The 25,394-nt window shown below is 38.4% G+C and overlaps 1 protein-coding gene across 2 annotated transcripts in view; it reads left to right on the top strand.

The window, feature by feature from the left end:
- Nucleotides 1–1,143: 1,143 nt before the first annotated feature.
- FERMT2 (FERM domain containing kindlin 2) overlaps nucleotides 1,144–25,394 on the top strand; it is an 88,065-nt gene continuing 63,814 nt past the window's right edge. The window contains exon 1 of one of the 2 annotated variants that reach the window (XM_077768177.1): nucleotides 1,144–1,327. In XM_077768177.1, coding sequence (XP_077624303.1) covers nucleotides 1,171–1,327 — 157 coding nt within the window. In that variant the 5' untranslated portion in view covers nucleotides 1,144–1,170. The remainder of the gene's footprint in view (nucleotides 1,328–25,394) is intronic. The other variant, XM_077768185.1, reaches the window with a different exon arrangement.

Here is a 25,394-nt window from a genome sequence, read left to right as displayed (position 1 = left end):
CCAATTGCGTTGATGAACAAGAGGGTTATTTGCCTAGTGGGGTCCTCTTCAAAGTAATTAAAAACTGGGGTCTTTTATGGGGCCTGAGATATCTTAGCTGCGTCTTCCTGACCTGAATTTTTTAAGGCACGCGTTTGCCAGCGAGGCCAGGCTCCCCAGCTAGCTGTTTCCGAATCGAATACAGCTGTAAACTGGGGAAGTAGAAGTGGAGTAGGAAGCAGGACCATTTTCTATCACTAGTCAGTCTCAACAGGTGAAGTTTAGTTTTCTTCTGTACCTGTCGGCACCGTTCCAGAGCTATTAAAATGGTTTCAAGATGTGGCCGAAGGTGGGGTAGAGGATGTTTAGCCATCTAAAAGCCTTAGTAGACTGTTAGTTCTAAGTTGCGTATAAAAATACACACATACACACAAAGAGCTGGAGCGGCGGGGGGAAAGTTGGAGTAAGACTCTCGAAGTACTGCATCCCCCCGCCCCGGCCCAACGACCGGCGTAGGGGGTATTTGACTCGCTTCTGGTTGGAGCTTTGCGAACGGGTTAACAGCGCAAACTCTTGGGAGTCCAGTAGGAGTTGCTGATTGTGCCGGACATTGCTTGCAAAGCAGTTTTTGTGGTTCACCTCCCTCCGGGTTTTCTCATTCTTTTGTGGGATGTTCACGCAGCTCGCCTGGCCATTCACTTCCTAAAGTTTTCACTTCCCCAAACCCCTCTCTCCAGCTCCCGGAGCTTGGCACCTCTTCCCGCCCCGAGGCTTCTGGACTCGCTCCAGGCGTGGGGAAGGGGCGGGGGACTTTGTTCCCTCAAAACGACCTTGCCCTGGGAATTTCCTGTGGCCGTTTCTCACGGACAAGCCCCCTCCTCCCGCCGGAAGCACAGACACCCACCACCGCGGGCCCAGGTAAAGCTGGAGACCCGAGCGCGGAACGCGGAGGCGCGCCGCCCACCGCGCCCCCGCGGGAGGCCGCCCGCGCTCCCCTCGCTCCCCCTCCTCAGGTCCCGCCGCCGAGAGCCCGGATGTTGGATTCAGTCCCTACTCCCGGTCCTNGGAAACCCTCGGGGCCTCCACCTTCTCCCGCTCGGCGGCCGAGTCTGCGAATTTGGTGGGATTTGCCTTCCTCTGGGGGAGTGACGCTTACGAGAGCCATTTCCTCCGTGCTCGCAGGAAGGAGCCATGGCTCTGGACGGGATAAGGATGCCAGATGGCTGTTACGCGGATGGGACGTGGGAACTGAGCGTCCATGTGACGGACCTGAACCGCGAAGTCACCCTAAGAGTGACCGGGGAAGTGCACATTGGAGGGGTGATGCTCAAGTTGGTGGAAAAACTCGGTGNTAGGGGAGGGGTGGATTTGGGAAATCCTGCTTGGAATCCCGCAAATACTTTGCAAAACTCTAAGGTCTTTTAGTATTGAAGGAAACAGACTTTTTCATCTCTGTATCTCGTTTTACGTCGTTACTGTTTGAAATTTGCATAATGTAGTGATTCCAGCCTCCCAATTAATAAGCTTAGGTGCGTAAACAGTTAAAATTGCGAAAACACCTTACTTCTTTGCATGCACTGATTTCACGTTGTAAGAAATGAGAAAAGTGCGCATTTATGTTGAAAGGGGGATGTTAACACGGCTTGCGGTTATCAATAACTTAACTTTAGTGTACCTGAATATTGGTGACATCTGGTATTGAGGATGATGCAAAAATTCTTTGAAGTATAAACTGTACTGGAAAATGTGCAACTTCTGGTGCCAGTATGAAGGTTCTTCCAGCTGGGCTAACTACGTGATGGAGTATATTAAAATGTTCCAGTCATCCACTCTTACGAGGGGTGGGGCAGTGTTTGACTATCTGTAGTCTGTGCTTTAAGCTATTTCGAGTGTTCAGTTGTACATTAACAAGCTTGTGAAAGAATTTTGTGCTAAGAAACAGGCATAATTTAACTAATTCGGGATTCGTAGTATTTGCTTGGGTACAAGTGTATATACTGCATTGATTTAAAACGGACAAAATTGTAAATAATAGGGTACCCACAATATGGGCTATAAGAAAATTGCATATTTTGCTTGTGATGGAGTTTTCAGCTTTAAAAATCAACTGAAATGATTGTATAGATGACATTATCACAAGAGAAATGCTCAGAGGTCCAACTTCCTGGGCTTAACATGCCTTTTGTATGTCTTGCAGTTCTGATAAGATGATGTGTGACAACAGTGCCTTTTTTGGGGGAGAGGAGGTCTTCTTTAAACACAGCACATATTTTTCAAGCCACTCTGGAAAAGTAGAGAAGTGGTTATTTATCAGGAAACCTATTTCATAACTCAGGGATTGTTTTATTCGTACCATATAAATTTAGGGAAATATAGTACTCCATTGGAATTTGCAAAATAAGGCCAGAATTCGTTTAGGTGTTGTTCTTTGTATCTCTGCAGGACATTTAATTACTGGAGGACCTAGAAGAACCTCCTTACCTGGTAGACTCTTCCTTAGGACTGTGCGTTGTTTGGCTGAGACATAGCCCAGGAAAGCGAGCTCCCCTGGGTAGTCCTTTGAAAGCGAGATTTTTGCCCTATCGTTAGTGCAGTTAACTGTTGGGTAACATTTTTCTTATCTGATTTGACTGCATCAATCACTGCAAAATACTTACGAATCTTTTTTGTCTAGCAGTAGTGTGGGATAATTTAAGGAAGAAAATAACAAGTAAAATTATTAGTGTTTCCTTTGTCTTCATAGGAAACAAGGGTTTGTATCAGAGATTGCTTATATGTGGTAAATGGACCTTATTAATACACTGGTTTTAATAAGAGATGTTTCTTATTATGAAAAAGGAGCTGTTGAAGGTGACTGAGACAACTTACAGTTCTTGAAAGCCAGTCTTTATCTGATGAATAAATAATGACTTCTATATTTACATTGCATTGATTAGAACTGTTTATTACAGAATCATAGACACAAATAGAAATAGAAGAAATTATTTGCAGACAGAACTGATGTTAATATTGACTATAATCTGAATCTTTTCATATTGATACAGTTTTAATTTTTTATGCAGTGAAAGAAGCCCAACAAACTGGGAGATGCTATGTACGTGGAAACCTTGTATTTTTCTTGAACTTAACCCGTACTGATCTCTTTAACATTTTGACTCCCAAATAGAAAGTGCTTTTCATCATTATTCTGACTTCTCTGTTTGGTAGAAGTGGAGCTAACTGATTTTTTGCTCCTGGTATTAGAATTAGGTTCTTTAAATTGTGAACTATTTTGTTACCTATTGGTAAGTAAAAAGAGGAGAAATTCAGTAGGGCAGGCTCTAAAACTTACAAACCACATTAGTTAAATTAGGAACTTCCTTCAGGGTTGCCTAAAACTGCAGTGGCTTGCCTTTTGAATCGTTGTGTCATTGAAGGTATTAAAGGGTAGACTGGGTGAACTTGTCGATGCTACAGTAGATCAAAGCAGCTTGCAGAATCTCGGTAAGAGGTGGATGTGGCACAGGGTCATGTGTCTTGGGGTCACTGAGCAGGGATGGACATTTACCAGAATCTGGCTTCTGTGGCTTTGAAACAGTTAGGGTACCATGGGACAGAAGGTATCACAGCTTTCACCAGGATCCTCGTTCTTTATTCTCATCAGAATCGGTATGAATAAGTTTTAAGGCTTTCTTCCTGTGTAGCCAGTGATAACTTTTATTTCCCTGGGATTGATAGATTGTATGATGACTCCTCCCTGCAAAATTGTATTGAAATTCTGTACGTGGGGCTCCTGGCTGGCTCAGTCAGAAGAGTGTGTGACTATTGATCTTGGGGTTGTGGGTTCACGCCCCACACTGGGTGTAATTAAATATTTTAAAAAATAAAAATAAATAAAAATTTGTATGAATGTGCACATACGGAATATTTTGAGAAGAGGCTTTTTTTAGCTTTCATTAGATTTTTCAAAGAGGTCTATGATCGAAAAAAGATCATGACTCAACTCAGGGGTGTGGCCCTTGAAGGCAGCCTTCTTCTGAAAGTATAGTGTTCAGCCTAAACTTAGGCACTTTAATTAAGCAAGCTAAAAAACTAAATAATGCTTCCTTAATAGTGTCAGCAACATTATTTTATTTATTTAAGTTTATTTATTTTGAGAGAGAACATGAGAGAGAGGCAGAATCCCAAGCAGGCCCCACACTGTCAGCACAGAGCCTCATGAGGGGCTTGAACACACAAACCCCTGAGATCATGAACTGAACTAAAACCAAGAGCTACCGTTAACTGATGGAGCCACCCAGGGGCCCCTGCTTAGTTGGAATTTTATAAAGAACTTCTGCATTTCAGTGAAGGTTATTAAACCATGATTCTTTGATTTTTTGACTTTGATTCAGAGATCTGAAAGGCTTCCTTTAAATTTTAGTGTAAAACTCATGTTATTCTGGGGGCGCCTGGGTGGCTTAGTCGGTTAAGCGTNTTTTTTTTTTTTTTTTTTTTACATTTATTTATTTTTGAGAGACAGAGTAAGACAGAGCGTGACTGGGGGAGGGACAGAAAGAGAAGGAGACACAGAATCTGAAACAGGCTCCAGGCTCTGAGCAAGCATTCAGCACAGAGCCTGACGCGGGGCTCAAACCCACGAACTGTGAGATCATGACCTGAGCTGAAGTCGGATGCTTAACCTACTGAGCCACTCAGGCGCCCCAATGTTTATTTAATTCTTGAGAGTGACAGAGCAGGAGTTGGGGAGGAGCAGAGAGAGAGGGGGCACAGAAACTGAAGCAGGCTCCAGGCTCTGAGCTGTCAGCACAGAGCCCGTTGCAGGGCTCGAACCCGCAAACTGCGAGATCATGACCTGAGCCGAAGTCTGATGCTTAACCAATGCTTAGCCGACTGAGCCACACAGGTGCTGCACTGACCTTTTAAAAGAAAATGAAGAGTGTATACTATGAAGAAGTAGGTTTTAGGGAATTATATCCTGATGTCACAGAAAACTTTTTGTGTCTTATGACTTAGCTTAGGCTGATATTAGAGAAATATCTCAGCTTTGGTTCCCTCAATGTTTATACCTCATTCTGAGAATGAAAAATTATTTTGTTTTTATTTTTTAAAACTCCAAGTTGAAAGCTCCAAATAGAATTTTAAAAATTTATTGTACTTTTTGTTAAAAATAATTTTCAAACCTGTATAGTGTTTCTTATTTTAAAGTCTAGAGTTAATATGGGTTGCCTGTCCGGTTCAGTCAGAAGAGCATGTGATTATTGATTTCAAGGTTGTGAGTTTGAGCCTCATGTTGGATGTAGAGATTACTTAAATAAATAAAACTTCAAAAAAAAGTAGAGTACATAAAACATCAGGGATAAGGATTATAAAAATAAGACATCAGAGAATAAAATGATAAACTAATTCAAAAATAAATTTTGTAAGGAAGAAGCTCAATTTTATGGGATTCCCTTTGATCCCTCTGCAGATCAAGAAATATTGAAACTGTTCTACTCAATAGTTTTCAGAACTTAGCTGCTTTGTGTCACTGTGTTGTAGCATCACTTTATAAATGTCTTTTCTGAACATCTTTTTTTCCTTTGTTTTTCCTTTTTTGAACTTCTGTCTACAAGTTTGTGAGTTCACGGGACTCGAACTCCTGAACTGAAAGAGTATGACCTGACCTGAGATCAAGATTAAGAGTCCGATGCTTAACCGACTGAGTCACCCAGGCACCCCTAGATTGAGATTTCTGAGTTTCTTTTTGCTCTGATTCTGTGAGTAGAAAGAATGTAGAAGTTGGGTTAGATCAGGTTAAATAATAATCCAGAGGAAAAGAGTACAAATTGGTGGACTCAGGAATAACTAAAAAGAAATGAGTTTAAGGAATGTTTCTGAATGTAGCCTTTAGAAAGAAGCCCTCCTTGCATCAAAGTGTGTTATGTTCTTGCTATAAATAATACATTATTTTTTTAACATTTTATTTACTGCTGAGAGAGAGAGAGAGAGAGAGAGCATGAGCAGAGGAGGGTCAGAGAGAGAGGGAGATACAGAATCCGAAACAGGCTCCAGGCTCTGAGCTGGCTGTTAGCACAGATCCTGACGCAGGGCTCGAACCCACGAACCATGAGATCATGACCTGAGCCGAAGTCAGACGCTTAACCAACTGAGCCACCCAGGCGTCTCTAATAGAGTACATTATTATGTACATGCAGCATGTTGGAGTTGCATGTTCAGATGGAGTTAGTTTGTATAGTTCGTACACGGCATGAAAAAATAGATTGTAGTTAAAATAATCCTTGAAAATCCTTTAAAGTGATTGTGAATTATGTTACACATTTATCCCATCTCCTAGAAGTGTAGAGTAGCTAGTTTTTTCTTCAGAAACTTTAAATTTCTTTAGTTGGGCACCAGGTGAAGAGTTGACTTGCATTATGGGATCTCTTGCACAAAAATACTTTAAATACTAGGAGTGAAGCTTGGCAAGATGCACACAGGGAGAAAGGCATGTGTAACTGGACAGCTCCCTTCTCATACTTGTGCTTAGTGCTCCTTTGGGACGGCATGTTTATTGAGTGAAATGGTGTCTATTCTCTTGAAATCCACAGTGTTTTTCACTGAGGGCTTATGGTTAAATTCATGAAATAAAATACGTACATGGTGTAACTTTACTGCATTTATTGTGAAATATATTAAGATTACAAAACTTGTTAACAAATAATTTGGAATGGTGAAATATATTAAGATTACAAAACTTGTTAAAAAAATCATTTGGAATGGGATGGGAGAAACACTCAATGGCAAAATCATATATTTTGCAACGGATTGAATTTTAGCTAAGTATGTACTGTCTGAGAAGTCTACTCTTTTTGGAATACCGTTAATCATCCATAAGAACTGGACATCAGAAGGGAGCCTGGGTGGCTCAGTTGGTTAAGCATCCGACTTCGACTCAGGTCATGATCTCACCGTTTGTGAGGTCAAGCCCTGCGTTGGGCTCTGTGCTGACAGCTTGGAGCCTGGAGCCTGCTTCGCATTCTGTGTCTCCTTCATGTTCTGCCTGTTCCCCACTTGTGCTCGGTCTGTCAAAAATAATGTGTCAAAAAAATAAAAAGAACCCTGGACATTGGATTTTATACTTTAGAAAGTATGAGCTGTTCCTCAGAAATATTATGTGTTGTTTGCTGCCATGTTTTGTACCCTATTTTTTTTTTTAAATGAACAAATACTGTTTGATTCAACTGGAGTTAACTTCTTTATAGAGGCACTAAAAAGAATGTGTCTTTTTAAATTCAATTTCTTAACAAAAGATCTCATTGGAGATGTCTAACAGCCATTGAAGAAAACTTAGAGAATATTATTTTATTTTTTTATCTTCAACTTTTTATTTTTTGAACTTTTAATCTTAGAAATTCAGTAATAACAATGAGCACAGTATAACCTTCACCTAGGTCACCAGTTAGCATTTTGCCATTTGATTTCTCTGTGCACACATAACCATCATTTTGAATTACTTTTAGTAAGTTGCAGATAACCCTTCATTCCTGAATACTTAAACTGTGTATCACTTAAGAACAAGGACTTCTCTTACATATTATGTTACAGTTAGCAAATTCAGGAAATTAACATTGATTTCGTTGTATTGTCTAATATGCATCTGTATTCAAATTTGCCACTTGTTCCACTAATGGCCTTTGGTTTTTTCCATCCAGGATTCCATTCCACGTTTAATTGCACTAAACTGTTCTTTACTCAGTCTCCTTTAATATACAGAGTGACTACCAAGTATTGCTAATATTATTAGACATTGTTCGGTATATGTTGGCAGTTTCTGTGTCTCATAATGTTGGGGGTCTTCAGACTGTAGTAGATGCTAATGGATACATAGAGTAATACAAAACAGCATTCTGGCCCTGACACTTACCTGGTTTGTGTGACCTTTGGACCTTCCAAGTGGGTTTTGAAGTCTACAAAATGGAAATTAAAAAACACACACACACACACTTTCTCATAGGTCTTGGTGAGAATTAAAAGAGATAATATGTGCAAAAATGCATTTAATAACTATTAGCGTTATACAAATGAGAAGGGCTGTTTTCTCAGTGGCATTGAGAGCCCCTGAATATACAGAACGAGGTGGGGGTTGGGGCGGAGGGGACTGCTTTTAAAAGGAGTTAAAATGTAATCTAGACTATTTTATAGGTTCCAGCTTTGAAAGTAAAGACTTGTACTCCTTAGAAAGAGTTTAGTTGGGCTGCTTTGTGTTCTGACCCCCTAAACAACAACAAAAATAGCTATCTTTCCTCCCTCCCTCTCACTTCAAACACACACCTATCTCTTTCAAATGGAATAAAAGCTGTTTAACTGCTGTTTTCTTAAGATTTCTGAAGTCAGATGGACCAATAAGTGGATGATGGTATTACAGAGATTTAAAAAAAGTCTATAACCATGAAGTCTTCAGTAATAAATTAATTCTGTTTGTAAGAGTGATGTTTTTATTCAGTTATAACAAAGTAATGATATAAAATTGTTTCTTGGCACGTGAAAACATTAAGCCTATTTAGAAACTAAGGAAATTGATTTGGGAAGAAAGTTAATGTATGCTGTATTTTTATTTAAATAATTGTTTTGCTGAAATAAAAACCAATAATGCTAATGCTATGTATGGTATGTTACAAAATGGTGTATATGTCCTGTGTGAGTTAAACAAATATTCTAAAGGAATATTTGTAAATAATTTTTTTAAAATTAAGATAGGATGTTCTATACTGGATTTGTGGTTACAAATTCATATCCATTATAATTCGTTTGTAGCAAATTATTTGCATAATTGCATTTTTATTAGTTTTTTCTTAATGTTTAGCTTACTGAGGTATAGTTTACATTACGTTAACATTTATCCTTCTTAGTTCAATGTGCTGAATTTAACAAATGTGTATAGTCCTGTAAAACTACTATGTCCAAGATATAGCTAGCACTCCTAGAAACTAGAAGTTTCCTTGTGTTCGTTTACAGTCAGCCCATCCCCTTAACTCCAGATCCTGAAAACCCCTGATAGTTTCCCTTTACTAGAATGTCCTATAAATGGAGCCATAGAGCATGTAGCTTTGAGTCTGGTTTCTTTCACTTAGCATACTATATTTTACTTAAAAAAAATTTTTTTAGCATAGTACATTTAGATTTATCTATGTGTTGTGAATGTAAAAGTAGTTTTTCTATTTCTGTGTAGTTATTATATGGATGTTTACCAGTCACCAGTCGAAGGGCATTTGTGTTATTTCCAGTTTGGAGAAATTATGAATAGGGCTGCTGTAAATGTTTGCGTGAACATGTATTTTCATTTCTCTTGGATAACTACTGAAGAGTGGGATTGCTGGGTAGTATCCTAAATATATATTTAAGTTTATAAGAAACTGCCACCTTTTCAAAAGTGGCCACATTATTTTGTATGCCTGTCAGTATTATATGAGAACTGGGAAAAAAAAAAAAAAGTTGGAGAGTTCCAGTTGCTCTGAATCCTTCCCGAGCACTGGTATTGTCAGGTCTTTGTGTTTACATTTTTCTTAATTTTAGTCAGTCTAATAAGTATGTAGGGGTATTAATTCACATTTCTTAATGACGGGGAGCTATTCACATGCATACATGCCATCTGTATATCTTTTCAGTGAAATGTCCTCATACTTTTTACCTGTTTTTTAAAAAAATTATGTTGCTTCTCACTGAGTTTTAGGAGTTCTTCATATTTTTTAGATACAATTTCTTTATTAAATATGTGTTTTGCAGTATTTCCTCCCAGTCTACTGCTTGTCATTTCATTTTCTTATAGCACAGTATCTTTCAAAGATCAGAAGTTCTTAATTTTGATGAAGTCATTTTATCACGTTTTTTTCTTCTCTGGATTGAGCCTTTTAAAGTTGTCACGTGTAAGAAATCTGCCTCATCTGTGGTGTCCAGTGAAAACCAATTTGTTATTAATTTACTAGAAAACTTAGATTTTTAGAACTTCAGTCACAAATATTGACTATAGTGAAGCATCTTTGAATAATCAAGGAAAGTTTCAGAATTTAATGTTCTAGGAACGTTACAGAAGGAATTAAGTCTGGGTTCTGATCCTTAATCCTACCACTTAATAGCTGTGTATCTTTTTTTTTTTTTTTTTTTTACTCAGTTTTCAATGTTCAGGATCTCAATTTCCTTATCTATACAGTGTAGGTAAATGCGGAATAAGCCTTCATTTAAATTTGCTACCTTCTCTGTAATTTTATTAGAGTTCTTTGATCATTGTTTTTCAAAAGTGGTAACTCTTTCAACTAGATGATTCACCATTCTAAAATAATCCTCTTGTGGATAAAAGGGTCCTTATTCAAATCCTAGTCTACTCTCCTTCACTGAGAGTATTATACTATTTATTCATAGTGACTTAACCTAGAGTTACCTGGAAAAATGTTTTGAAAATTGTATCTTGTGGTATTTTCTCTCAGTTTCAATAATTCTGCTTTTAAGTGAGTTTTATTGTATGTAAAAGAAGAAGATAAGTGGTAAATGATTAAAATGTGAGGTTACAGTTGGGTTTTCTTTCCTTTCATGATTCATGTTTTTGGACTTGATTATCTGCTGTCTAGTTGTATGATGACCAGCCACCTTCAGTGTTTCCTTGGGCAACCTTATACAATTTTCAAGATTAGGAAGCTGATAATCTCTAGCTCAGAGGAGATGAAATCTGCTTTATAATCTGTAGTGAATCTTTTCTCAGGTATTTAACTGTCTTATGTTACGCTGTAACTAAAACTATATCAAGTATTTCAAAGATGGTAGTTTCAGAGCTTCAGTGTAATGATGATTGGGTGTCCTTTTTTTTTTATATTTTTATTTTTTGTTTTAATGTTTGTTTAATTTTGGAAGAGAGAAACACAGTGTGGGCAGGGGAGGGGCAGAGAGAAGGAAACACAGAATCTGAAGCAGGGTCCAGGTTCTGAGCTCTCAGCACAGAGCCCAACATGGGGCTCAAACCCACAAATGGCAAGATCAGACATGAGCTGAAATTGGACCCTCAATTGACTGAGCCACTCAGGGCCCCTAGGTATCTTTTTCTTAATGGAACACTCAGGGTTATGAATAAAACACCAACAAACTGCCAACCTTATTGATGAGAGATGATGATGCCTATTGGATAAGTGCTTCCCAGCTTAATATTCTATAATGCGGTTCCCGAATTTCATAATCTTTGAAATTAGAAATTACTTGTTAAAAGAGCAAATGATTGCTGTTGTCAATTTATGGTTTTATGCAAGGTGTTGAATTCTGTTGCTGTGATAGAATGCTCTTGTTTTGGGGCATAGCCTGGGATGGGGGGATGGCCTGCTCTTATGACAGTCCTGACTTTATCATATTCTAGCTGTACAGCCTTGTGCTGGTTGACCTGTCTGTGCCTCTGGCTGCTCAACTGTAGAATGGAGATAATAGTAACATTATCATAGGATTATTAAAGAATTAAGTTAATTAATGAAGTGTTTCAGAATAGCGTTTGTAAATGCAGTGATGATAATGATGCTTGTAGTCCAGGCTCTTTTAGTGTTATGTAAATTTTTCCGTTTTACTGAACTAGAAAAATAATGATATAAAAGATAGAGAATGTGTCTTTTATAAAGGTAAGCCAAATAATACTTACTCTCTACCATATTAGGAATGTTTTTATTTATGTATGTATGTATGCTTATTTTTGAGAGACAGAGCATGAGCAGGGGAGGGGCAGAGAGAGAGGGAGACACAGAATCTGAAGCAGGTTCCAGGCTCTGAGCTGTCAGCACAGAGCCTAATGAGGGGCTTGACCCCACGAGCTGTGAGATCATGACCTGAGCCGAGGTTGGTCACTCACTGACTGAGCCACCCAGGCGCCCCAGGAATGTATTTTAACTTTATTGTGCTACCTTGTATCACTATTGGTAGTATTATAAAGAAAATATGACAAGAATGTTTTAGAAGCGGATTTTATGCACCAGTGTATACAAAATTATAGATTAATTATGCTGAAATGGAAGGTATTTCCAATAAATTTAAATTCTGGTTTAGGCACATGCTTTCTTTAAAAGGTAAACTTTGTTAGTTTAAGAACTTAGTCTAAGACATGGCTACTTATACATGACCTTGGCATATTTACCTTCTGATTATTTAATCTCACTTAACCTTAGTTTACTTGCCTGTTTCTTGGAGTTAATGTAAGAACTAAGTATGGTATTAAAAGGATTAACAGAATCCCTGGTAATTAGTAAGAGCTCAATAAAATGTTATCATCAGTTATATTTTAAATACTATGTAAACCTAAAACATAAACTTGAGTTGTAGATAGAAGTAGTCTATTTACTTTGTTTTCACTGTATTTATGTAGTATTTAACCAGAAGCACCTTATTTTCTTGCTTTTGTAAATTTTGTTGAATGATTCTGAACTCTGTGAATATGTTACCTGAAGCCAGACTGCCTGGGTTTGAATACTGGCTTCACTCTCTATAAGCTTATGACCTTGGGCCAAGTTATTTAACAGCGTTGTCTTGATTTCCTTACAAGTAAAATGGGGGTAATTATATACTTCCTTATAGGTTTGTTGTGAGAATTAAATGAATATATGTGTAAAATACTTAGAACAGTTCTTGGGCACCTGGTATATACTAGTTTACAATAATTGTTATTTTATTGAGGATCCGATGGACCTTTGGAATATCTCACTATTAAGAATCTTACCTTATGAGTTTAAGGAATAAATAAATGCCTTAAAGAACTCCAACAGAGAAAGAAAGACTTTAGAGTGAGATGGGACATTTGTGTGTAAATATTCCTGCATAAATATAATTCTTTACACTCACGTTCTGTTTTTGATCGGTTATAACAGTATATAGCAGGAGACTTTTTTGGGGATAGAAGAGGTACATAAATTTGACCTCATCAGTAGTAGCAACAGGAAACATTTATGAAGGGACAACCATTATATTTAATAATGAGGTGTAATCCCTGCTTACAATATGAACAGCTTTCTCCTACCAAAACGAAAACAGAAGATTGCTTTCAGTTGACAGTCTGGTTGTGAAGTACCAAAATGGTAGTACAGGAGGATGATGGAGATTTAGAAGGATGAGCAATTTGAAGAGGGCCAGGGTAAAAAGTTAGGAAGAAAGGCGTCCCAAATTGTGACTGCACTATTTATGATATATCGGATAATAGCTTGGAGAAGTAGAAGATAAGATTGTAGAGAGGAAACCTGAAAGTTCGGTAAGGAAATGATTTTCTTTTCTATTATTCCTTCACTCACCCACTTAATATTTTAAATGAGAAGTTACTGAATGCTAGACATTGTACTACAAGTGGTAGAGACAGGAAGTGAACAAAATTAACTCATTCCTTATTTTCATTCATTTTGTAGTTGTAGGGGCAAGACCATCTTTAAATAAGCAATTGCTATAATTTGATGAGTGTTGATTGTAACAAATAAATGAATGAAATATCATTTGATGATAAATGAAATAGTTATGGGAGTGTCTACTGGGTTACCTGACTCTGGTATATAGGGAAGGATTTTTGGAGGAAATTACTTGTAAGCTGAGAGCTGAAGGTGGAGTGGGAATTAGCCAGAAGAGTGGAAGAAGATGTTAGTATAAGGGCATGGGGTGGTAGAAGAACATGTTGGGAGAAGATGAGAAGTCCCAGCATGAGAGGTGGAGTGAGGGAGGGTGGCCATTTGAGGAACTAAAAGAAGTCTAATGATGATGAAAGAGCAGTCCTGGGGAGCTAATGACTTGACAGGCATAAGAATAAAGTGCTTAGGGTGCTTTATAAACCAGGCTTAAAAGATTTAGTGTTATATATACTAAGAGATGTGAGATATCATAAAAGATTTTAAACAGGGAGAAAACTAAGATTTTTACCAGTTTGAAGCCCATTCAAGTACGAATGTCAGTAACATAAGATATAAGCAGTAAAGACCTCTTGGATTCCAAGAAATATTTATTTCAGTAGTCTAGACTCCTGTATTAAGATTTGTTAGTATTTTCTGAGATAAGTTTAAATGTCAAAGCCAATAAAATATTCCTACCAAATCGCTTCTTTTTTGAACTCTAGAATAGTTAGCACCTTTTATCACCTTTAAAAAACAAATACAGTTAGTACATCTGTGAGTCAAATACTAAATGGTGTCAGCCCTGATGTTACTCTCTTAGAATTTGTCAGATGTTGATAATTCATGGACTCCTCAGTCCAGTCTTCTGGGAACTAAGCCAGGTTGAACCAAATTAGTAGTAAGCCTTTAGGATTGGATAGAAAGTTACCCACCCACTGGAAATGAATAATTGGCATACTTTCTTCTATTTGTGGGCATTGTGTAATTCCATGCACGGTTTGTGTGATCTGATAAAGCTTCTCAACTACTTTGGGTTAGTATATTTGGTAGTATTAAGTAACGAATTGAAATTGATAGACGTTATTTTGAATTTGTGAATAACTTCAAAAGGCAATTTGTAAGCTTAGTTGATTCTGTTTTGTTTTGATGAGAAAATTCCTAAATTTTCATTCAGTTAGCTATATCAAAAAAATACTAATTTGTAACTTTTTAGTTTCTAAGTGTGTTCTGTAATTGGTCAATCCATCGACTTTAGTCGGCCATTGAAGCCTTAATGTAAAAATAATCATTTTTTTAAATCTAAAGTTGAATGGAGTACTTTATTCTTTATTTAAAAAATGTCTATTTTGAGTGCGTATGCGCAGGGGAGAGGTACAAGGACAGAGGGAGAGAGAATCCCATGCAGGTTCCATGTTGTCAGCACATAGCCCTATGTGAGGCTCTATCTTACGAACTGTGAGATCGTGACCTGAGCTGAAGCCAAGAGTCAGAGTTTTCACCAACTTAGCCACCCATGTGCTCCTTGATTGGGGTACTTTAATTGAAATATGTCGGCAATTGGGGGTGCTGAGTGGCTCAGTCGGTGAAGCATCTGTTGATTTCACCTCAGGTCTTGATCTCAAGGTTGTGTGTTCAAGCCTCGTGTTGGGCTTCATGCAGGGCATAAAGCCTAATTTAAAAAAAAGGAATATGTTGGCAATTTGAACGATGTGTAAACTTTAAGCAGTTTATATCATCTGCTAACAGATAAAAGCCATTTTAAAAAGAACATGACATACCAGGTAGATTTTTGGAAAGCATCAGTGTTTTGTACACTTTCAGTATATACATTTCAGTTATCATGGTTTAGGTCAGTAGCACCAGCCATCCAACAATAGGGTTCACATTTTAGTTGCCACCATATGTTAAGCGCGAATAATTGCTTGAAGTAAAAATTCCTTATATGATGAATGTTCTTCATTACATAAATAACAGGTGTGCATCAAGAGCCAGTGACTGTTCATGTCACGTCTTTAAAAGTCTGCCCATGATTGGTCACTGTGTTATTTGTTATACAGTTCGTGCATAGGCACAGTGTGTAGCAGTGTTGCCTTCTTGTCTCTCACTAATAAACTAACTAGATATTTGGCCAAAAAAGATAAATGTGACAATACTAGAAGTGAAATTTGAATCACACATAGATGGGGAGTTGCAGAAGAAATAGCTCACCATGCACTTTAGATGCTGTTGCCATTGGAGAGACTAGACTTGCAGCCAAAGGGATTTATTTAGTGAAGGCAAATAAATTGAGATAAGTGAAGAAAGTGGTGTGACAGAAAGGATGAAAATGTCTCAGAAAGTGACACAGGCAAAAAAAAAAAATTGTGTATTGCAGGAACTCTCAGAGATATTTCATGACATTGAAAGTGCAAAGGATAAAATGTTGGAAGTTGACCCAAATGTAGAAGGAGTACAACAATTTGCCAAGGCATAGGCAAGCGCACTGTTTAAACTACTCGTGATAAATTTTTCAAAAAAATGTAACAGTTCTCAATGTTTCTAATGTTTTAAATTATACCGCACCTAATACCAGTTTTTCTATTTTTTCATTTTCCTATTTCACCTAAAACTGACAGAGTTTTTAATCTTTGACAAAAACTTTTGTCATGGAGTAATTACAATTTACCTTATTAAGATTTTTATTTATTTATTTATTTTTTGGGGGGGGGAGCTTGAGCAGGGGAGGGTCAGAGAGAGAGAGGGAAACACAGAATCTGAAACAGGCTCTAGGCTCTGAGCTAGCTGTCAGCACAGAGCCCGATGTGGGACTCGAACCCACGAACCGTGAGATCATGACCTGAGCCGAAGTCGGACGCTTAACCGACTGAGCTACCCAGGCGTCCCTTAAGATTTTTTTAACATGTTGCCTGTATATTACATTTACTTATTTATTTAAAGTTTATTTAGAGAGAGACACAGAGAGAGTGAGTGGGGAAGGGGAAGAGAGAGAGAGAATGAGAACTCCAAGCAGGCTTCATGCTGCTAGCCCAGAGTCCAATGCAGCGCTTGAACTCATGAACCAAGAGATCATAACCCAAGCTGAAACCAAGAGTCAGATGCTCAACTGTTCACTTAGGCACCCCTATTACGTATTTACTGGTTTAATTCTATGTGCCAGGCCCTGGGTTCTGTCTTTGAGATACAAGATGAATAAGCTCAAAGATCCTTGATCGAAGTTATTTATATAAAACATAATGAAGTTATTCAGAGTGCTAAGATATACCTGTTTTGACAGAAGAGTCAGTGAAGACTCAGAGATGATAGTATTTGAGCTGATTCTTCTGTAGGATCTGATCACCTTCTCAGTAGGCAAAGAGAAAAGTATCCAGGCAAGGAGCTCTGAAACACCTAGTTGGGCCACAGACTAGGCTAGAGCATGAGTTGTAGCTGGGGATAGCTAGAGTGAAGTAGGACACAGATAGTTAAGATTTGTATAATCTATTAAGATCTTATAAAACACTTTAGCAAGAGAGAAACTTGGAAAGTTAAGTAGAGAAGTAAAATTATCAAATTTACATTTTAAAAGATAAGTTAGTTTTGCAAAAAAAATGAAATTATAGTAGTTCAGGCAAGAAATGTTGGGGACTTGAACTAAGACAGTGTAAAAGGAGAGGAAGGCACAAATTTAACAGCAGCTTAAGAGGTAAATTGCAAGAAAAACTGAAGGAGAGGAAGAAACAGAACAGGACTTGAGATACATCCAACTTCAAAGACTGAAACGTTAGGTTAATATAATTACTATTTTCATGATCTTGGTGTAGTTTTCTGTTAATTTGTTGGATGAAGTAGAGTGGAATAGGAGACGATTACAGAGTTATGAAATATTTGCATGCTTCATTGCCAGTGGGTTTTTTTTCCACTTTATTGATTAAAAAAATATGTCTGCTAAGGTAGTGTTGGGACTTTCTTTATGCAGTCTGTTTCTGTTTTTCATAGCTATGGAAAATTGGGAATATGCTTCTTTCTAGAATATTAATGTATTATAGACACCTAAGTCTTAGATGATGGTGTTGTGATGGAGTGTAGAATGCACTGCTGAGAACTATGTTGTTCAAGAGTAAGTACTTCTGGAAGAGGGGAAGGTCATCCTCCAAAGTAAGATTAATTTAGACTCTTGAAGAGTCAAACAAGGAAGAGAGGAAATGACTTGGAAGATATTCCAATTATTTTTAGATGTATTCATTTTATGATAACATAAATCTAAAATACAAAACTAAAACTGATTACATTAAATTATTTTTCTAGATTGCTTGTTTGCTATTGATACCTGTTTGCGGTTTTCACTTGTTTTAAGTTCAGTTTAATTTTGCATATTAGTGTATGCATTCTTGAAATATTTAAATAGTTGCTAACTGTAACTGTTTTAAGTTTTAGAGGCATACCTCACAGATAACTGCTGGTTTGGTTCCAGACCACTATAGTAAAGTGAATATTGCAATAAAGCAGCTCAGGAGAATTTTTTTGTTTCCCACTGCATATAAAAGTTATGTTTGCACTATGCTGTTGTCTATTAAGTGTGCAATAATAGCATTATGTCTAAAAAAGCAATGTGCATACCTTAATTAAAAAATACTTTCATTACTAAAAATGCTAACCACCATCTGAACTTTTGGTAAGTCATGATCTTTTTGCTGGTAGAGGGTCTTGCCTTGAATTTGATGGCTGCTGACTGATCAGGGTGATGGTTGCTGTAATGGTGGGGTGGGTGTGGCCACATTTAGTTACTTAAAGAAATAATATCTTAAGACAACAATGAAGTTTGCCTCATTGATCGACTCTTCCTTTCATGAATGATTTCTCTGGAGCATGTGATGGTGTTTGATAGCATTTTATTCACCGTGGAACTGCTTTCAAAATTGGAGTCCATCCTCTCAAACACTCCTGCCGCTTTATCAACTAAGCTAATGTCCTATTCTAAATACTTTGCTGTCATTTTGTTTTCATCTACAGTAGTTTCCACCTCAAGAAACCACTTTCTTTGTTCATGCATAAGAAGCAACTCTTCATCCGTTCAAGTTTTATTACAAGATTGCAGCAATTCAGTCAGTCTTCAGGCTTCTCTTCCACTTCTAGTTCTCTTACTGTTTCCACCACGTCTACAGTTACTTCCTCCACTGAAGTCTTGAACTTCTCAAAGTCATGCATGAGGGTTGGAATCCGTTTCTTTCAAACTCCTGTTCATGTTAATATTTTGACCTCTTCCCATGGATCAGGAGTATTCTTAATGGCATCCAGAATGGTGAATCCTCTCCAGAAGATTTTCAGTCTATCAGAGGACTCACTATCCATGGCCTTATGAAATGTATTTGTTAAATAATAAGACTTGGTAATTGAAATGACATACTGATCCACAGGCTGCAGAATGGATGCTGTGTTAGCAGGCTTGAAAACAACAATCTCATTGTACATCTTCATCAGAGCTCTTGGGTGACCAGGTGCATTCTCAGTTAGCAGTGGTATTTTGAAAAATTTTTTTTAATGTTCTGTTTATTTCTAGGAGAGAGAGAGAGAGAGACAGCGTGAGCAGGGGAGGGTCAGAGAGAGAGGGAGTCACAGACTGAAACAGGCTTCAGGCTCTGAGCTGGCAGTCAGCACAGAGCCCGACGCGGGGCTCGAACCCACGAACCGCGAGATCATGACCTCAGCGAAAGTCGGACGCTTAACCGACTAAGCCACCCAGGCGCCCCTAGCAGTGGTATTTTGAAAGGAATCTTTCTGAGCAGTAAAGAGTCCTTTCAAGGTCTCAATATTAGGCTTAAAATTAAAATATTCAGTAAATCCTATTGTAAATAGATGTGCTGTCATCCAGGCTTTGTTGTTCATTTATAGAGCACAGGCAGAGTAGACTGGGCGTAATTCTCAAGGGCCCTAGGGAATTTTGGAATATTCAGTGAACATTGGCTTCAACTTAAAGTCACCAAACTGCATTAGCCTCTAACAAGAGAGTAAGCCTGTCCTTTGAAGTGTTGAAGCCAGGCATTGACTTTTCTCCAGATATGAGAGTCATAAAAGATGTCTTTCAATATAAGGTGGTTTTGTTTATGTTGAAAATTAGTTTAGTGTAGCCACCTTCATTAATGATCTCAGCTAGATCTTCTTCTGGATAACTTGCTGCAGCTTCTAGCTGTTTCACCTTGCATTTTTATGTTCTGAAGATAGCCTCTTTCCTTAAACTTCATGAATCAACCTCTGCCAGCTTCAGGCTTCTCTTGGTCAGCTTTCTCACCTCTTTCAGTCTTCACAGAATAGAAGAGTTGGGGCCTTGCTCTGGATTAGGCTTTGGCTTAAGGGAATGTCGCAGGTGGTTTGATCTTCTATCCAGACCACTAAAACTTTCTTCATATCAGCAATAAGGCTGTATTGCTTTCTTATCATTACTGCATTTACTGGAGTAGAACTTTTCTTTCAAGAGCTTTTTCTTTGCATTTACAAGCTGGCTAACTGTGTGGCACAAGAAGCCTAGCTTTCAGCCTCTAAGTTTAATCATTTATAGCTTTGGATTTAAAGTGGGAGATGTGCAATACTTCCTTTCACTGGAATGTTTACAGGCCGTAACAGGGTTGTTGATTGGCCTAATTTCAGTATCGTTATGTCTCAGGGAATAGGGAGGCTTCAGGAGAGGGAAAGAGATGGTGGAATGGCTGTCCAGTGGAGCAGTCAGAACACGTGTAACATTTATCGATTAAGTTTGCCATCTTAAGAGCATGGTTTGTGGTACCCCAAAATAATCACACGCTAGTAACAACAAAGGTCACTGATCACCATAACAAATACAGTAATAATGAGAAAGTTTGAAATATTGTGAAATTTACCAAAATGTGACACAGAGCTATGAAGTGAGCAAATGCTGTTGGAAAAATGATGCAGATAGACTTGATTGACACACAGTTGCCACAAACATACAGCCTCTAAGAACCACAGTTATCTGTGAAGTGCAGTAAAGTGAAGCACAATAAAATGAGGTATGCTTATAGTTGCTGTTATTAAATCAGAGTAAAACATTCATAATATAAATATTCACATTTGGTGTTTAGAGAGTGACCTGATGAGAGACTTGTATAGTTTTAGCTGATTCGAGACAGGACCTCCTATGACCAGCCCCTCCCTCACATAAATTACATTTTTCATGGTCTAATTCATAATTTTCTGGTATAATTTCTTGTTTTTCTTAGGATATATCTTGAATTGATTAGTTTCTTGCTAAGTGTGTGGTGGGTGGTGGGGTCCGTTATATATCAATAAAGTGATATTCCAAAATACAGACAGTATTGGACCAAAGAAATAAAATGGTTTGGATGACTATTTCCACATAGCTTTTGGAGACCCTAATGAAATGACAGTCTCTCTGGTAACAAGGTTTCTCTATGCCAGAGAGGCAGTTGTTTACTTTGGGCAGAAATGGGTGAACATAAATTTAGTCTGTGAACCCATTTTTTCATGCTGACCATCAATTCAGTTGCTGTATCAGTTAGATATCTGTGCTAACTGAATTTTGATCTCATCTCTGCTACTGAGGAACTGTGGGAGCTCAAGCAAGTCACTAATTCCACTGGAGCTGGTTTCCTTATCTATAGGAAGAATTTAGATTAGGTTGATTCATTCCTTCCCCCCTCCCCTGCCCTCCCCTTTTAGAATCTTAGGTAAGCTCTACACTGGGCCTTGATGCAGAGCTCCATCTCATGACTGTGAGATCATGACCTGAGCTGAAATCAGCAGTCGGACACTTAACCAACTGAGCCACCCAGGTGCCCTGGATTGGATTGATTTCTGAGGACATTTTCAGTTCCCAGTTTACATGAGCCTCACAGTGGCCCTGTGGTAACTGGTAGGGGAAAGGCACAAGGGAAACGAGTTGTGGTAAGGTCTGGTGAGGTTGGACTTCATGGGATGTTTGGTGAAACTCTCACCAGAATTTTACTCTCTGCTGCAGCCTTTTGCCTTCAAGATTTTTTGAATGTACCCCAAAATAATATTCTTACAGTGCAGGTCACTTAGCTCTGAGGGAGGAAAGGTAGGTGCTAAGGAAGGGAAATGAGGAAGTACATTCCCCACATGAAGGCTGTCTCACTTCTCATTGCACCCTCTGGAAGACCTGATGTTTCCACTGTATTTGATAATCTTCTTGGGGCCCCTGGGTGGCTCACTTGGTTAGGCGTCCGACTTCAGCTCAGGTCATGATCTCACAGTTCATTTGTGCTGACAGCCAGCTCAGAGCCTGGAGTCTGTTTCAGATTCTGTGTCTCCCTCTCTCTCTGCCCCTCCCCAGCTCATGCTCTGTCTCTCTGTCTCAAAAATAAACGTAAAAAAAATCTTCTTTACCTTCCTGTAGATGTCCAGTCTACCTCTTTCTCACTCCTAAGTACATACTTCCTGTACAAAATGTGCAGGATAATTATTAGAATTCCACTGTGAAATATAAATGAATCTTAACATTAGTCCTTTGTCCTCAATATAACAGGTCCAAATCTGCTTTTCTTCTGAATAATTTTATCTTGGTTAATGGAGTGTTGTTTAAGAATGCCACTCTTTAGGGGCGCGTGGGTGGCTTAGTCGGTTAAGCGTCCGACTTTCGCTTAGGTCATGATCTCGCAGTTCATGGGTTCGAGCCCCGCGTCGGGCTCTGTGCTGACTGCCAGCTCAGAGCCTGAAGCCTGTTTCAGTCTGTGACTCCCTCTCTCTCTGACCCTCCCCTGCTCACGCTGTCTCTCTCTCTCTCTCTCCTGGAAATAAATAAAACATTAAAAAAAAAAAAAAAAAAGAATGCCACTCTTTAGCCGAAGAATACAAAAACACTACTCCAGAGGGATACATGCACCCTTGAGTTTATGGCAGCATTATTTACAATAGCCAGGCTATGGAAGCAGCCCAGGTGTCCACCACTTGGTGAATGGATAAAGATGTGTATATATACAGTGGAATATTATTCAACTGTAAATAAAGAATGAAATCTTGTCACTTGCAGTGACTTGAATGGAGCTAAAGAGTATAATGTTGAGTGAAATAAGTGAGTCAGAGAAAGAAATATGATTTCACTCGTGGAATTTAAGAAACAACACAAATGAGCAGAGGGGGTAAAAAGAGAGAAAGACAAACCAAGAAACAGACTCTTAATAGAGGACAAACTGATGGTTACCAGAGGGGAGGTGAGTGGGGGTTGGGGAGAATAGGTAAAATGGATGATGGGGATTAAAGAGGGCACTGGTGATGGACACCAGCTGATTAAAATAAAAACTTTTTTAAAAAGAAAGAATGCCACTTTTTTTAATGTTTATTTAATTTTGAGAGAGAGAGAGAGAGGGTGTTTGTGTGTGAGCAAGGGAGGGGCAGAGAGAGAGGGAGACACGGAATCCAAAGAAGGCTCCAGGTACCCACCTGCCGGTAGAGAGCCCAATTTGGGGCTCGAACCCACAAACTGTGAGATCATGACCCAAGCCGAAGTCAGACGCCCAACCAATGGAGCCACCCAGGTGCCCCAAGAATGCCACTTCAGAAATCACACTGATGTGGATTCAGAGTCTTGGCTTCTGTATATTCCAGCTTTATGACCTTTGGCCAAGCTATGTAACTCCTCTATCCTTGGGTTTTCTCATTTCTAAAACCGGGATTATTGTAGTATTTAATGCTTAGCATTTTTGTGAGAATTAAATGGGAATGTGTTGTTTTACCTGTATATATTAAATGTTCAATAAACAAATCTTAGTCCTTTTGTTACTATCCATTTAATTCTCAAGCTAGGAGCTTTCTAGCTCTTTCTTCTTCTGATTCACTCTCCATAATCCCATCATAGGTACTTACTTTTTTTTTTTTTCCATATTTTATTGTCAAGTTGGTTTCCATATAACACCCAGTGCTCATCCCAACGAGTGCCCTCCTCCATGCCCATCTCCTCCCTTCTCCTCTCCCCCACCCCCATCAGTCCTCAGTTTGTTCTCGGTATTCAGGAGTCTCTCATGGTTTGCCTCCCTCCCTCTCCCCAGCTATTTTTTACCCTTTTCCTCCCCAATGGTCCTCTGTTAAGTTTCTCCTGTTCCACTTACGAGTGAAAACATATGGTACCTGTCTTTCTCTGCCTGACTTATTTTGCTCAGCGTAACACCCTCTAGTTCCATCCACGTTGCTACAAATGGCCAGATTTCATTCTTTCTCATTGCCACCATCATAGTTACTTTCATAAAATGATCTGACTTAGAGCCTCATGGTCTGTAGTAGAGTTCCTCTTAGCACCTGATGGAACTCCCACATCTCTTAAGTCCCAGGTAATATGTCACCTCTTCTTCAAAGCCCAGTTCATCTTTTGCATTCCAGTTGGTTGCTTCTGTGGCATTTTGTTCTTTTATCTTTTTAGCTCATTTTACTTGTCTGTGTCCTTTACCTGGGATGGTAAGTACCTCTAGGATGGGAATTCTTACAAATTTTATATTCCCATGGCCTAGCTAGTGTGGCAAATAGTTAATATTTATAAAATGTTTATTAATTCATGTATTGATTGTGCACCTGAAGAATAACACTTTTCATCTATTTTGCTTCCTCTTTGCCTTTTGAAGGTCTGAATAATTCAAGAGACAGGAACCAGAAGGAACATCCTAAAACAAGGGAGGAGGATCCTTAGCATCCTCACCTGAGATTAAAAGAAGTTTTGGAGGAAGGAGAGCCCAGGGCAAAAGAATATGTGATTGAATAGTGAAATTAATGTCGGATGCACTTACATTTCAGTAGATGTTAGGGATAACATCCTAGAGATAATTTTAGAATTTATTAAAGTATTAATTTTACTTGCAGACCCTGCCTTTACACATTATTGGCATTTCATTAGGAACATTAGAAGAGTTTGTATGTTTGTTTCAGCAATTGGAGAGGAAAACAGAAACCAAAGCTCTTCTACTGTCAGTAGCTTAGTAAATGTAAGAAATCTTGGCTTAAGACAACAAATTACAGTGGGAAAAGAGGAAGGAGGCAGGTTAATTCCTGGAGTTGGGGAAAGAGGACAGGGAGAGGCCAAGGTTCCTATGTTAGTAGGGACCCCTTGTCTCTCCCACAGCTTACCAGCAGCCTTCTCTTCCCTCTCTAACCCAGATTCTGAGGTGACACTGCTAGCAGTTTTCCTTATACAGCTCAAGTTGAAGCACTGCCCGTATATTTCACAAAAAAAACTTGTGATACATGTTTAGTATAGTATGATATTGTTAGTAATATACCTTGGGTTATTTTAGATTTGCCCAACAGTCTGACTTGGAATCTAGCTATTGTTTGTAATGTTTCTTTGTGGTAAATATTACCACATTAAAAAAAAACATAATCATTTTGCACAGTAGGGTTTGTCTTGGACAAAGTAATTCATTCTTTTTAGAAGATGTGAGAAAGAAGAGGGAGTCAGTTCAGTTTGGTTTCCCCATGTCTAAGGAAATCTCTGTTGTGTTTGTGGTTAGTGTAGAAACATGTTTCAGTTCTGAAGTTGAAGACAAAGTAGGTTTTTTAAACATACAACTAAATTAATCTTATGTATGATTTTTCTTGGTGGTTTAAGGATAATTTCCTTGGGGTTAATGTTTTCTTGAGGTATTAATGAAGGGTCTTTAAGTTTTTCAGTATGAGGATTAATATATTCATTTATCACCATTACATGCGCCAGGCAGTGTGCCAGGTGCTAGCAGTGTAATGGTGATTGAAAGAAACATTGTTTTTATTTTAGAGATTATAGTCTAGGAGGGAAGAGAGACACTTCTCCCTCCCATGAGCAGCAAACAAAATGAGTGCAAATTTTGATCATCAGTATCACAGTGTACTGAAATAGAGGATATTGGAGGGACATAGAACACTGGAAGCTTTATCTTAGGGTGGTTAAAAAAGGCTTCTCTGGGAACATGAAATTTAAACTAAAACTTGAAAAATGAGAGGTAATTAGACATTCAGAGTGGAATAGCATGTGCAAAGCAACTGAGGCAGGAAATAACTTATTAGGCCTTGGAATAGACAGAGGAAAATGTGGTTGAATCAGAAGAAGAGTAGCACAGGGTTAATTCAGAGGAATAG

This window comes from Crocuta crocuta, unplaced genomic scaffold (assembly GCF_008692635.1).
Source record: "Crocuta crocuta isolate KB4526 unplaced genomic scaffold, BGI_CrCroc_1.0 scaffold10, whole genome shotgun sequence".
NCBI lineage: Eukaryota > Metazoa > Chordata > Mammalia > Carnivora > Hyaenidae > Crocuta > Crocuta crocuta.
The sequence above is the reverse complement of the archived record's forward strand: the minus strand, read 5'-3'. Positions and strand labels throughout refer to the sequence as shown.